This window comes from Gracilinanus agilis, chromosome 3 (assembly GCF_016433145.1).
Source record: "Gracilinanus agilis isolate LMUSP501 chromosome 3, AgileGrace, whole genome shotgun sequence".
Taxonomy (NCBI): domain Eukaryota; kingdom Metazoa; phylum Chordata; class Mammalia; order Didelphimorphia; family Didelphidae; genus Gracilinanus; species Gracilinanus agilis.
The window spans coordinates 614,738,569-614,752,291 of NC_058132.1; the positions used below are offsets into that span (position 1 = coordinate 614,738,569).

At 39.6% G+C, this 13,723-nt stretch overlaps 1 protein-coding gene across 1 annotated transcript in view; it reads right to left on the reverse strand.

The window, feature by feature from the left end:
• TNS1 (tensin 1) overlaps window positions 1-13,723 on the reverse strand; it is a 141,288-nt gene that overhangs the window by 101,083 nt on the left and 26,482 nt on the right. The window contains exons 5-10 of the mRNA XM_044669432.1: window positions 8,645-8,757; window positions 8,345-8,405; window positions 7,231-7,306; window positions 5,614-5,743; window positions 4,620-4,685; window positions 2,685-2,801 (exon numbers count right to left, since the gene is read on the reverse strand). Coding sequence (XP_044525367.1) covers window positions 2,685-2,801; window positions 4,620-4,685; window positions 5,614-5,743; window positions 7,231-7,306; window positions 8,345-8,405; window positions 8,645-8,757 — 563 coding nt within the window. The remainder of the gene's footprint in view (window positions 1-2,684; window positions 2,802-4,619; window positions 4,686-5,613; window positions 5,744-7,230; window positions 7,307-8,344; window positions 8,406-8,644; window positions 8,758-13,723) is intronic.

Sequence of the window (13,723 nt, forward strand, 5' to 3'; positions counted from 1 at the left end):
CTCTCTCTCTTTCTTTCTTTCTCTTTCCCTCTCTCCCTCTTTCTCTCTTTCCCTTCCTCTCTCTCCTTTCTCTCTCTCTCCCCCTCCCTCTCACTCTCTCTCCCTTTCTCTCTCTTTCTCCCCTCCTTTCCTCTCTCCCTCCTTCCTCCACTCTTTCCTCTTTGTTTCTGTCTCTTCCTCTTCTTTCTCTCATTTTCTCTCTTTCTCTATCACTCCCTCTTGCACTGTCTGTTCTTGTCTTTCTCTGTCTTTGTATCTGTCTCTATCTCTTTCTGTGTATGTGTCTCTCTCTTACCCCCCCCTTTTAACTCTGATTGAATTCTTTTGCCCAGTCTAAGTATCCCCCACTTTCATAAAGTCACAGTCTCAGAGATGGAGGGAACCTCAGAGGCCTCCATCCATTCCCCTCTTCCCCTGGACAAGAATTTCATGTAGAATATAACCAACAAGTGACCATCCATTCTTTCTTTCACTAAAGACATCTAGTGAAGGGGTAAGATTCCACCATCTCCCTAGGTTGCTCATCCCTTTTTTGGATAGCTCTAATTATCAGGATGGGGCAGCTAGGAGGCACAGTGGATATAGAGTGCTGGGTCTGGAGTCAGGAAGACTTATTTTCCTGATTTCAAATCCAATCCCAGACACTTATTCACTGTGTGACCCTGGGCAAGTCACTTAACTGTTTCCTCTTCTGTAAAATGAGCTGAAGAAGGAAAGGGTAAATAAACTCTGGTATCTTTGCCAAAAAAAAAAAAACAAATGGGGTCACGAAAAATCAGCCACTATTGAAAAATGACTGAAAAACAAAAACTAACAGTGTGTTTTTCCTTACATCAAGCCTCCCTCTAGCTGATTAGAAATTCAGCGTTGGCAAAAAGAACAAGTCAAATCATTTGTCCAGGAAAATAGTCCTACAAACACTTGAAAATCACAAGCTCGACCCTCCTAAGCCATCTATTTTCCAGGCTAAATGTCCCTAGTTCCTTTCATCTAAAAGTTTATCAATACTTTTCCTAAAATGTGAAACCCAGCTGTGGTTTGGTCAGGGCCAAAGAGAGCAGGACTGTTACATTCCTGGATACTCTGCCTAAGAACACATTACCTTTTTTGGCTGCCTTATTACCCTGCTGAGTCATATTGTGCTAGACTGCTCCATCTCCTCAACTGTTTTCAGACAAATGACTATCTGGTCATAACATCCCTATCTTTTCCTTATTGAGTGTTTTTTTTTAAATCCAAGTGTATGACTTTTATTCTTATCCACATTAAATTTCTCCCAATGTTCTAGTCCATCAAGATCTTTTGGGATCCTGATTTGATCATCCCATATGTTAGTTATCTCTCCTAGCCTTGGGTATCAACAAATTTGATAATCATTCTATCTGTGTCTTTAATTAAGTCTCTGATTTAAAAAAATGCCTTGGATATTCATGGCTAAGAAAAGAAGTCTGGAGACCTCAGCTAGTAACTACTCTTCAAGCTGGCATTAAGTCATTAGTGATTCATTGGGTCAGGTCATTCAACAAGGTGAATCTGCTAAGTATATTATTATCTAGCTTACATCTCTCTCTATCTTATATCCACACAAATCATATGTGACTCTTTGTCAATGCCTTTTTTCCCAAAAGAATTTAAGTAAGCTAACTCTGTGTCATTTTTCTGATTTACTTGTCTAGTGACTATCTAAAAGGAAAATAATGTTAGACTGGCAGGATCTGGTCTGAAGGAAACTCTATTCTGGTCACTGCTTGTTTTTCTAGAAATTCAATAACATTTGCCTTTCTCCAATTCTCTAGCATCAATTCTATCCTCCATGATCTTTCAAGGATCCCCAACTGTAGCTCAGCAACCTCACAAGTCATTTTTTTTCCCATACATAGTTTTGGTTTGGATCTAGTGACTTCAAATTAATGGCAGCCATAACTACTACATCTCCCTATTTATGTTGAGTTTCAGTTCTCTGTTAGTTACTTTTTTTGAACTTTCCCATCCCAAATATTTAATCTGAAATAAATATTTTACTAGAATAAAATTTATTCTCAAATATAGAAAAGACTCCCCACACACAAAAAAAAACAAAGGGGAAAAAGAGCCCTCCACTCCTTTAAACTAACTGCACTTACCAGCTTAATCAAATAGTACATCACTTCACAAACTCTTTTTTACAGCCCAACTAAAATAGAAGCTTCTTTAAGACATCCCTGACTTTGGATTCCCAATATCTAATGCCATATCTTGCCCACACTAGGATTTTGGTGTTTAAGTTTCTCATATTCAAGAAAAGTCTAAACTCTACACTATCAAGTACTCTCTACAAATATAGAATATATAATTATATTATATTATAATTATAATTAGATAATATAATTATCTAATCAAATACATAATATCTAACTCATTGACTGGTTAAGTGACGGTCTTAAGATCACAGATTTTGAGCTTAAAATGGACCTTTGAGGCCAACCAATCCAAACCTACTTTTTTTTCAAATGAGGAAACTGAGGCCCAGATTGTTAAGTAACTTGTCCAAGGTCACAAAGTACTAAGTAACAGTGCCAAGCAGCTATATCCCTTAACTTGAAATCAAGCACTTAATAACAACAATGGCTAACATTCACAAACCTCCAACTTCAATAGACTGACCCTTGGAAAGGAGGCAGGACAGTAGCCCCATTCCCACCTACCTTCCATGCTATCCTCACGGTGCATATTGAAATTATCATAAGAGTCCCAGCGGATAAGAGGGTCAGAAGTGTTGTAGTCCACAGACACACTCGGCCCATTCTCCAGATGTTCCATTCCTGGTTGGTTTGAAGAAAGAGAAGGAAAAAGAGGTCAACATTTGGAATCAAAGAGAAAACCACGTTTTTCCTTTAAGGAAGGTCCCTAAGCAATCTTACACTATCTTGAGAAGGAAAATGAGACACAGAATGGGTCATGGGTCCATTCTAGGGTCCATGGCCAAATGGATCAGGGAACCCAGGAGTCTAGGGCTTAATGTTATAAATGAGGCTTATACCCAATTACATGGCAGGGACTGGAAGATGGAGTCCTGAGAAGCTTGGAGTCCTCTCTGTGGGATGGTCTCTAGCTGTCTGTGTTATTCCAACTCCTGCTCTCTCTTCTTAAACGATCATAAAAATACCAGATGATTATAATGGTCTCCCACTGGGGTTAAGGAAAAGGGGTTTAGGAAGATCATGATGTAATTAACTGGGGTCAAAGATTGTGAGAGAAAAATGCTGGTCCTTGTATGCAGAAAGTTCTCAAGAAATGCTAAAGTAAACTGACCTGAGGACTAGAGGTCAGCCTAGAAGAGAGGTTTTCAACCTTTGGCAATGTGGGGAAGCCTCTGAACCCCTTCTAAGAATAATGTTTTAAATACATAGGATTACAAAGGAAACCAATTCCACTGAAATACAGTTATCAAAATATTTTTTTTATTCTTCATGGACACCATATTAAGAACCTCTAATAGAATCAGGGAAATATAAATGCTTTTGGTTTCTCTAAAGGTCACCCCACTCATCAACCCCCTCCTTAAGATGCTCTGCCCCTCAGCCCAGACCAATGGGAAGCCATCTCCATCCAAAAATACTGCTCCAAAGGAAGACAAACTCCATCTCGGTGAGTCATGCCTCCTGGAGTTTAATGGTCTTTGATAGCCTTCCTTCTACCCTAAATCCCTTTCACCTAAGCTCTTCTCATTTTCCTTCTTCAATGAGCTGAGAATATCAGGTCACCATCCTCTGTCTAGCAACTCTTTTAAAAGCTATCATTTAATCAGGTTTCTCATCATTAGTTTGAATCATTCACGTTTCTTAACTCTCTTCTCATAAATGTTATTCCTTTGTCCTTCCACCATCTTCATGTCTCCCCAAGAGCCTCTACCTACAGCCTTCTTTATCCATGGAGCCTGAAGGTAGACACAGGGCTCTGACCAAGGCTGATAAGACAGGAGAATCATCTAATGGTTCCTGTACTGTTTATCGACTCTAATATCCTACACATGGGACATTGGAAAGTGCCCTCAATGAGGGGTCAGGAATCCCGAGATCAAGTGTTGGCTTGGTCACTAACTACATCTTTGGGCCTCAGTTTCCTCATCTGTCAGTCAGTTATTAAGCACCTACTGTGTGTCCACTGTGACATAAGAGGGCTGAAGTAAATGGTCTCTAAAGGCTCTTTCCTGATTTAACTATCTGTGAATTACTTTTTCCCATAGTTGAGTCACTAATTCTCATTCAATATAGCTGGCATCATTTGATGCCGTAGGGACACCTAGATGGTGCAGTGGATAGAGTGGCAGGTCAGGACTCACACACTTAACTTACTAAGTGTGTCACGATGGGCAACTCACTTAAATGATGGTTGCCTCAGTTTCCTCATCTGTAAAATGAGCTGGAAAAGGAAATGGCAAACCACTCCAGTATCTTCGCCAAGAACTCACAGATGGAATCATAAAGAGTCAGATGTGACTGAAAAATGACTGAACTGTGATGCCCAAATATTTATCTGCTATTCTAATTTTCAAACACAGCTATCTTGTATTGGATCATGGGGCAGAGTTAGGAAGAAGGGGAGGCACAGACAGGGTAGAAAATAAAAGAAGATTATACCTTGTATTTTTTCTGGGCCATAAGAAAATACAAACTCTACTTTGCCATACTCTGGAAACCGATCATCTGGAAAGGAAGAAAAAGAAAAGAACTCTTCAGTTAGCTTCCAGGAAAGGTTCTGAGAAGAGAATTCTAGGGCAGATAAGTGACCTGGGTTCAAATCTGACCTCAGACACTTCCTATCTATATGATCCTGGATAAGTCACTTAATCCATTTGTCTGGTCCTTGCCGTTCTGTCTTGGAGTTGTTACTAAAAAGTAGGGTTTTTTTTTTCAAAAAAAGAAGACAAAGAGAATTATTAGCCCCTGACTTCAGCATGGACACATTCTAGTCAGCACTCCAAGGCAGACTGTACATATGTGGTCCAGAAAAAAATGATGGGGATTACCCAGGGGTATGCTGATAAATATTTAGCAACCCACTCTCCAGAAAAAAATAGAAAGAACCCACTACACACTTTTAAATTTAATCTATACTGTTCTTATTTTGTTCATCACCTTCTTAAGATTTTACGATCAACAAAATAATAAATCAGTCCATCATCTGCTGATTTCTGAGAAGTAAATGCTCACACTGAAAATTTAACAATAAGTTCTTGGCTCCAGCACACCCCTAGAATCATCCCCCCTTTCCTAATTATGCACTGAATTTCTCCACCTTCCTCCCTAGTTCTCCTCTGTGATCTCTCTGACACCAGCCCCATTTAGCTAGGGATTTCATTCCAGGTACTGAAGGTGTAGGATTAGGAAAGGATGGGAGAGGGGGGAAGGCAAGGGATTGAAATAGCAAATAGAGATCCGATGTCCTGGGCCTGAAAGCTAGAAGTCCCAAAGGGGGAGAGAAAAGGAGGGCAACGAAAAAAAAGACACAATAGGAGAGGAGGAATGGAGTGAATTGGGGAAAGGTAGAAAGATCGACGTGATAGGAAAGGAATGAGCTTCATTTCAAACTCTTTCCATCCCTCCTCCCAGGCCCCATTCCCAGAATCCCTACCTTTGAAGGCATCATCCAGGTCCTCCTTCCCAAAGACGACTCCCAAGTCATGGATGGCACAGGTGTGGAACTGAACTCGAAAGATGACATCCCGAGCTGGGCTTCGGAACTTTTTGTGATAGCATTTCAGCTGGGTCAAAGAGAAGACACTAGTCAGACTCACTGAAATATCAAGTCCCCCTTGGAAGGAGGGCAAGCAGGGAGAACCCCAGGCTAACGCCACTGGGTTTCATGGCCCACAGTTTCCAGAATGCATCCACAGTTTCAGGGAAGAAAATCTTGCCACCACCAGACAAAAAATCTCTTAGAGATCTCCTTATCCTGCAGGTACCCCTTTTAGAAATCAAAGTAACAAAAGTCCCATCCTAAGGTACAGCCTAGGATGGGTTTAAATTGTAGCAAGTGGAAATTATCTTTATGTCATTTTATCTTTAATATTTTTATATTATTTAATATGTCTTTATATTATTTATCTTTAATTATTATAGGAACTATACCATGAAACAGTAGAAAGATTACTGGCTTTGGAAATTGAGGCTTCCATTTCCTAGGCTGGAAAATTAGGGAAATGAGATTAAATGGCTAAGATCCGTTTTATGTCTTAATCTATGATCCTTTGACCTTCTATGGAAAATGTATAATATCCAAAATGGCAGGGTGGCAAGGAGGGATCTCTTCCCTTAGAACCACAGGACCTAAAGCTGGAAGTTATATTCTCTCCAGACAAGAAATAAACACACTCTTTTTCCACTTTCCAAAACACTGTCATACACATCTCATTTGAGCTTTCCATCAATCCAACAAAGTGATGAAGTTGTTATCTCCATTATTCAAAAACTAAGCCAGATTAAGTGGCATGTCCAAGGGCAAAGTTATTCATATAATCCCAACATGCATCTTTTTTTTTAACTTGTACCTTCTGCCTTAGAATAGATACTAAGTATTGGTTCCAAGGCAGAAGAGCAGTAAGAGCCAAGTAATGGGGGTTAAGTGACTTGCCCAGGGTCACACTAGGAAATATTTGAGGTCAGACTTGAACCCTGGGCTTTCCATCTCTAGACCCGGCTCTCAATTCACTGAGCCACCCAGCTCCCCCCAAAGCAACTCTCTTTCTAACTGGACCTGTAATTTCCTTCTATAAGGGTCTCCCAATAAGAAACTACCTCTAACTGATGCAAAATGGCATCTTCCTACAAACTTGAGTCTAAGAAAATTACTGAGGGGTGAGGTGACTTGTTTAGAGTTATAAAGACAGGATAGGTACAAGGTAGGATTGGAACCCAAGTCTTTATGGCTCCAAAGCCACCTCTCTATCCACCAGGCCATGCTGCTTCTCAATATGCATCTATTGCTAATAAAGAACACAGTCAGAACAATGGCCCGGGTGTCTTGACTCCTTGTTCAGGCTTCTTTTTCTTTTACTGCCCTGCCTCTGAGTCGAGAGAAAGGGATTGCACCCACAGGGAAAAGCTGGGCAGCATAAAGTCAGCATCGTCCCACCCACCCAAGGAGTCTGTGGTCCTCCTTGCTTATAGCAGCTCTCCATCTCCTCTGAAGAGGGAGGAGGAAGGACTGGAAGGATAGAGGGATGACCACCAATAGGGAAACAATCCTTACCAAGATGTCTCCCTTCAGAAGCAATCCAGGCTCAATGGTGATACAGATGCTGGTCTGGCTATCTCCTTGGACATTGCTGCGGGGAAAGATTGGGGCAGGGGGGAGAGAGACAGACAGAGAGACAGAGAGAGAGACAGATAGACAGAGAAAGAGACAGACAGACAGACAGAGACAGAGACAGACAGAGAGAAAGAGTGAGAGATACACACAGAGAGACAGAAAGAGACAGAGAGAAAGAGACAGAGACAGTGAGACAGAGATAGAGACAGACAGAGACAGACAGAGAGAGACACACACAGAGAGAGACAGAGATAAAGAGACAGACAGAGACAGGGAAACAGAGACAAACAAGAGAGACAGAGACAGACAGAGAGACAGCCAAAGACAGAGAGAGAGAGAGAGAGAGAGAGAGAGAGATATTTAGGACAAGAGTAGACGTCCCTCCTCCTTTCTTTCCCCACAACATGACTTCTTATAAAATCACACAGATTTTAATCTCCAGTACTATGTCCACTCAAACCAGAGGAGAGAAGGAATAACGTAGGTCCATGTGTAAAGTATACTGTCCTTTTTACATGTATACTTTTTCCATAGTTACATGATTCATGTTATCTCCCTCCCCTCTCCCAGAGTTGGCAAGCAATTCCACTGGGATATATATATATATACATATATATATATGTGTGTGTGTATGTGTGTGTGTGTATGTGTGTGTGTGTGTATAATCATTTGAACCAATTTCCATATTATTCATTTTTATAAAAGAGTATTCTTTTAAAGCCAAAACCCCAAGCCTATACCATATAAACAAATGATAGATCACATATTTTCCTTCTGCATTTCTGCTCCCACAGTTCTTTCTCTAGCTGTGGATAGCGTTCTTTCGCATAAGTCCCTCAGAATTGTTTTGGATCAATGCATTGCTTTTAATAGCAAATTATATTACATTCGATCGTCCCACAATGTTTCTATATTGTCCTTTTAAGGCCCTTTTAATATATAGCACTTTCAGTAATGAAAAAATACAGCTTGTTATCCCTTTCTGATAGTGATTCCTATTCTGATAACAGGGGGAAGCCCAAGACAGTCATCTGTACAGGGAAGAGATACATACTAGATACCAGAAGTGTAGACAGGTTGCATGGCCTGGTAGATCCTGAGAAAAGGTCGACAACCTGAAAGAAACAACAAACAAAAATGTTTAATAAATGGGAGAGGGAACAGAGAAGTTATGGGAAAGAAATAGAAGGAGGAAACAGAAGAAGACAAAGGTATAAGGAAGGAAGAGAGAGGAGTGAGGAAAGAAGGAAAGAGATAGAAAAAAGAAAGGGAAGAAGGTGGAAAAGAGGAAGAAGGGGAAACTGAGGCAATGGGAAAGGTGGAAATATTAAAACCTAAACTATTAGTCACTGACCTCCTTTAGATTCAAAGTTGGGAATGCCGTGCATGATGACATGGTGCAGGAACAAGGGTTTGTTGTTCATTTTGATGGAGCCCGAGAGCAGCCCACTGAAGTAATGGACATACCTGCAAGGGAGAGACATGAGCCCTTCAGCATGGTTCTTCCTAGGAGGAATGACTCAGAGGATGGCTCAATCTGTATCCCCCTCCATCTCAAACATGGTAAAAACAGGACAAGAATTTTAGACAATTGGACAGTGGAGGAAACATTAAGGAACCGAGAGCCACAGTTAAGAATGCTTGTGCCTAAGGAGCAGGGCAGAGGTGGCACAAAGGACAATATGATGGTGGATATAATTTCAGGAGACGAGACAGCCAGTTGATCACCCAGAGCCCTTCCTTGCCTTCTCTGGGACCTGAGGCAGGAAAAACATCCAAGAGAGGTGGCAAAAGGAATGCTGGGGGGATTGGAGCAGAGGCAATTGAACTTTAAGCCATCAGAAGATAGAGAGGTTTGGTGAAGAAGTTCAGTCCTCATTCCCCATCCTACCCCCTAGGATATCAGTGACCTGAGGCAGAGCCCCAGTTGCCCAAATTTAGTTATGGATCCTGGAAAGAGGATAAACCTACCCAAAGAGCAAAAGATAAAGGGGGGAAGTGATTAATGGAAAGCTTTAACCCTCTGAGGATTGATAACGCTCCTTTCCTACACCCACATATACAGACTCTGAAAATAGAACAAGAGGGGATGGGATGAAGTCCAAGAAAATGGGGCTTGAGATGAGTCACTGAATAGAACTTTCAGACTTTTAGGGTTAGCAAGGGAGGATACAGCTTCTCTTTTTCTAGAGATCTTTAAGAACTGGGAAACTTTTGACCACCTGGTCTTGAAGAGAAGAATTCTGCAGTCCCAAGACAGGGATAGAATCAAGAAGACCATAGGGACAGGAGGCCAGTCCGAAGCACCCATTAATCCATCCTCAAACACTACTCTCACAAAGAAGTCTCCAGTGCCCCCTCGTGGCCTATCCTGAAATCTTTTCCCTATATCACCATTTAGGATTCATCATTTACAATTTTAATCAATAAGCTTACAGAAAGCCTTCTATATTACTAAGCCACCATCTTCCAAGCTGGGACACAAAGATAAAGAACAACACAATCTATAGCCCTCAAAAATGTGTTCTCTCAAATACACTTTATAATACAAATTGGAAAGTGACTTAAGCTTTTGGGAGAGGCTGAAGAGAATGTAGGGAGGGATCGCTTAGGGCAAGGGGTAAATGGAAGCCTGTCAGTTCTGGCTTTGCTGTTGACTAGCTGTGCAGCCTTGGCTAAAACGCTTGACCTCTTTTTGCTTACTTTTCTCCTCTGTAAAATGAAGGCATTTCACTAAATGATCTTGAAGGTCCCTTCTAACCCTAGAGCAGATCCCAGAACCCAGACAGAGGAGAGAGAAACTATTTCAAACATGGAAGACAGAGCAGGATGAGATTTGGAAACAGAGCAGTTGGGCTAAAACATAAGAATAAGCAAAAGACAGTCTGTGCAAAATAAGGTTAAAAAGGTAGGCTGGAGCCACATCATGAAAGGTCTTGAACGCATTCTGCAGAAAGATCACAATTTCATAGAAAACTATTTTCATTGCTTTTTTATAAAGATGCCAACTAGAGCCAGCATTTTACAATTAAAAAAAAGCATCAATTGCAGAGCCAGAAAAACTGGGTTCAAATCCTGCTTCGGCTACTTAGTGTCTATATGATCTTGAGTGTCACCTAAGTTCTCTAAGCCTTCATTTCCACATCTTTAAAATAAAGGGGTTGTATTGTATTGGCCTTTCACCTTTCAATCTACACTTCCATAAAAATAAAAGACACTATAAAGAAGAAGAGAAAAGCATGGCGGTCAAGCCTTAGATGTTCACACTGGGAAGCTGGAAAGAGAAAAGAACAATAAATGTAACAGAGGCAGATTAGTCAGTGAGACAGAGAGAGAGTCAAGAAGCCAAGGAAGAATGGAATAACCAAAATGAAAGTACAGTCAAAAGAAGTGAAGGCTATACAAAAGCCAAAGAGAATTAAGGACCCAATTCAGTCATCAGTACACCACCCATAATTTCTGAGAGAGCAATAGAGTACTGGGGAGGAAAGTTATTTTGCAAGTGGATAAAGAGGGAGTACATGTTGAGGAGGTGAAGGTATATCTAAATATTTATCACTGAAGGAAAAGGTTTAGCAGAGTCACAGGAACTTGTTCTATCAGACTTGGGAAAAACTTTGGAAGTCATAGTAAAACCCTCCACCCAATGCAGTAATACCCTCTGTAACAACCTTCATGGCTATTTGGTCCTAAGGCTCGTGCTTGAAGACTAACCTCTCCAAGTGGTCACTGTCTCACAGGGCTCTCAGTTTTACTCTTAGACAATTCTAATTCTCAGTTGAGTTCTTCCTTATAAATGTTAAAATACTCAAATGGACCTAAGATCTCACTGATTCTATGTGAGAGGGAATCCCAACCTACCCATACCTGTCTATCTTGTGTGATTCTCATTCTAGTCCTCTTGAAACTTCACCACAGAAAGTCCATCCAACATAATGGAGGCTTTCCTCACTTTCTCCTGACATAAAGATACCCATAACAATTTAAAGGACCTGTAAAGCACTGTGGACATTCACTTATTCTTCATTCTTTTTTTGTGTTACTTTAAGTTTTATTAATTTTTTTTGTTTTTATATTACTTATAGTTACAGATTACTTCACTTCATTATTGGTCTCTTATAAAGTAAAATGGTTACGTAAAACTGATAATAAAGGGAAATATAAGAGAAAAGATATATTCAGGGAGGTAATCATCATAAGTAAAACAACTTTAAGTTTGTTAAGGGGAGAGTGAATAAAAGGTTAAGAGGGGAAAAAGAAATGGTAATGGCTCAAAATAAACAGAGAAAAAGGAGTATAGAGAAGGAAAAGTATATGAGAATAGAATGGAAAGAAATCAACAATTAACTATCATAACTGTAAATGTGAATGGGATAAACTGACCCATAAAGTAAAAGAGGCAAAAAGAATGGATTGGAAGGCAAAACCCAATATTATGGTGTTTTACCAGAAATGAACTTGAAGCCTAAAGATAGCAACAACAATTTAAATAAGAAATTGGAAGAAAATCTGTCACATCTCACCCCTCAATCTCAACATCTGTCAAGTCCATTTTTTCTTTCTGTCAATTCCATCCATTTTTCTCTGTATATGTCTTTTATGATATCCCTTACTCCTGTTATTTGGGAGTTCCTCAGTGCCCAATGTTGAAACCTATTCCTACTCATTGTTTAGCTTTCCAATTCCCTATTATCAGCTTTAGTTCTTTGGAGGCAATGGTGATCCAATTCTTGCTGATGTCTAGCAATATCAGTAAAAACGCTTGTATCAAAAAGGCATGTCTTTACTATTATGGAAAGTTTGGAATCCGTCTAAAGTGTTTTGCAGTTTTCCAAAGACAATTCAGATATCTTTCCTCTTCCTTTTCAACTCTAGGCTCAGCTCATTATCCATCTATTTTGTCTCTCCCCAATATACACACTGCTGAACCCACAAGGTTATCCATTTAGATGAATATGAAATATGGGCAATAGACATTCTTCATCCATTTGGTCTTTCCTATGTAGATGGACAGAACAAGCTCTTTTAAATGATTACAGGTTTTTTTTTTCCAGGAAGCTCTGCAATGTTGTGAGGCTTGATGTAACCTGGTGTCATATTCAAACAAGGGTCTCTAGAAGAACTCGTACTCCACACAGAATGCCCCTTTGACTTGCTCTACACTAAATCTCCTCCATCACAGTGATATGTTTGGGGTAAGCATATAACCTCCTGTTTTATGCCTTACCTGGTGTTTTTCAAAGAATTACTGAACATTGTTATTTCTGTTGTAACATCTTCTAAGGAATTTGGAATGATCTTGATATATGTTTGGGGAACATTTTGATGTAAAAGCTGCATTTTGTTCTGAGTTGAACCTTTTGTCTCATGATCAAAAACATTAAGCACAACAGGATCTTATATTTTCTACATCTTCCAATCAATTGTGATATAGTAAAGATTGGCCTGTTTTTAGACAGCTATTGCAAAAGCTTGCCTATTACCTACTAATACCTTCATAAAAAGTGCCCTTGAAACCAAATTGATAGTATCAAAGATGAAAAGGGAGACCTCACCTCTAATGAAGGGGAAATTAAGGCAATCATTAAAAACCATTTCGCCTAATTATATGGCAATAAATATAACAATTTAGGAGATATGGACGAATATTTACAAAAATATAAACTGCCTAGATTAACAGCAGAAGAAATAGAATACCTAAATAATCCCATATCAGAAAAAAAATTGAACAAGCCATCAAAGAACTCCCTAAGAAAAAATCGCCAGGGCCTGATGGATTCACAAGTAAATTCTATCAGACATTCAAAGAGCAACTAATCCCAATACTATACAAATTATTTGATATGATAAGCAAAGGAGGAGTCCTACCAAATTCCTTTTATGACACAAATATGGTACTGATTCCAAAGCCAGGGAGATCAAAAACAGAGAAAGAAAACTACAGACCAATCTCCCTAATGAACACAGATGCAAAAATCTTAAATAGAATACTAGCAAAGAGACTCCAGCAAGTAATTAAGAAGATCATCCACCATGATCAGGTGGGATTTATACCAGGAATGCAAGGATGGTTCAACATTAGGAAAACCATCCACATAATTGACCATATCAACAGTCTAACAAACAAAAATCACATGATTATCTCAATAGATGCTGAAAAAGCCTTTGACAAAATACAGCATCCATTCCTATTGAAAACACTGAAAAGTATAGGAATAGAAGGACCTTTCCTAAAAATAATAAACAGTATATACCTAAAACCATCAACAAACATCATATGCAATGGGGATAAATTAGAAGACTTCCCAATAAGATCAGGAGTGAAACAAGGATGCCCATTATCACCTCTATTATTCAACATAGTACTAGAAACACTAGCAGTTGCAATTAGAGAAGAAAAAGAAATTGAAGGTATCAAAATAGGCAAGGAGGA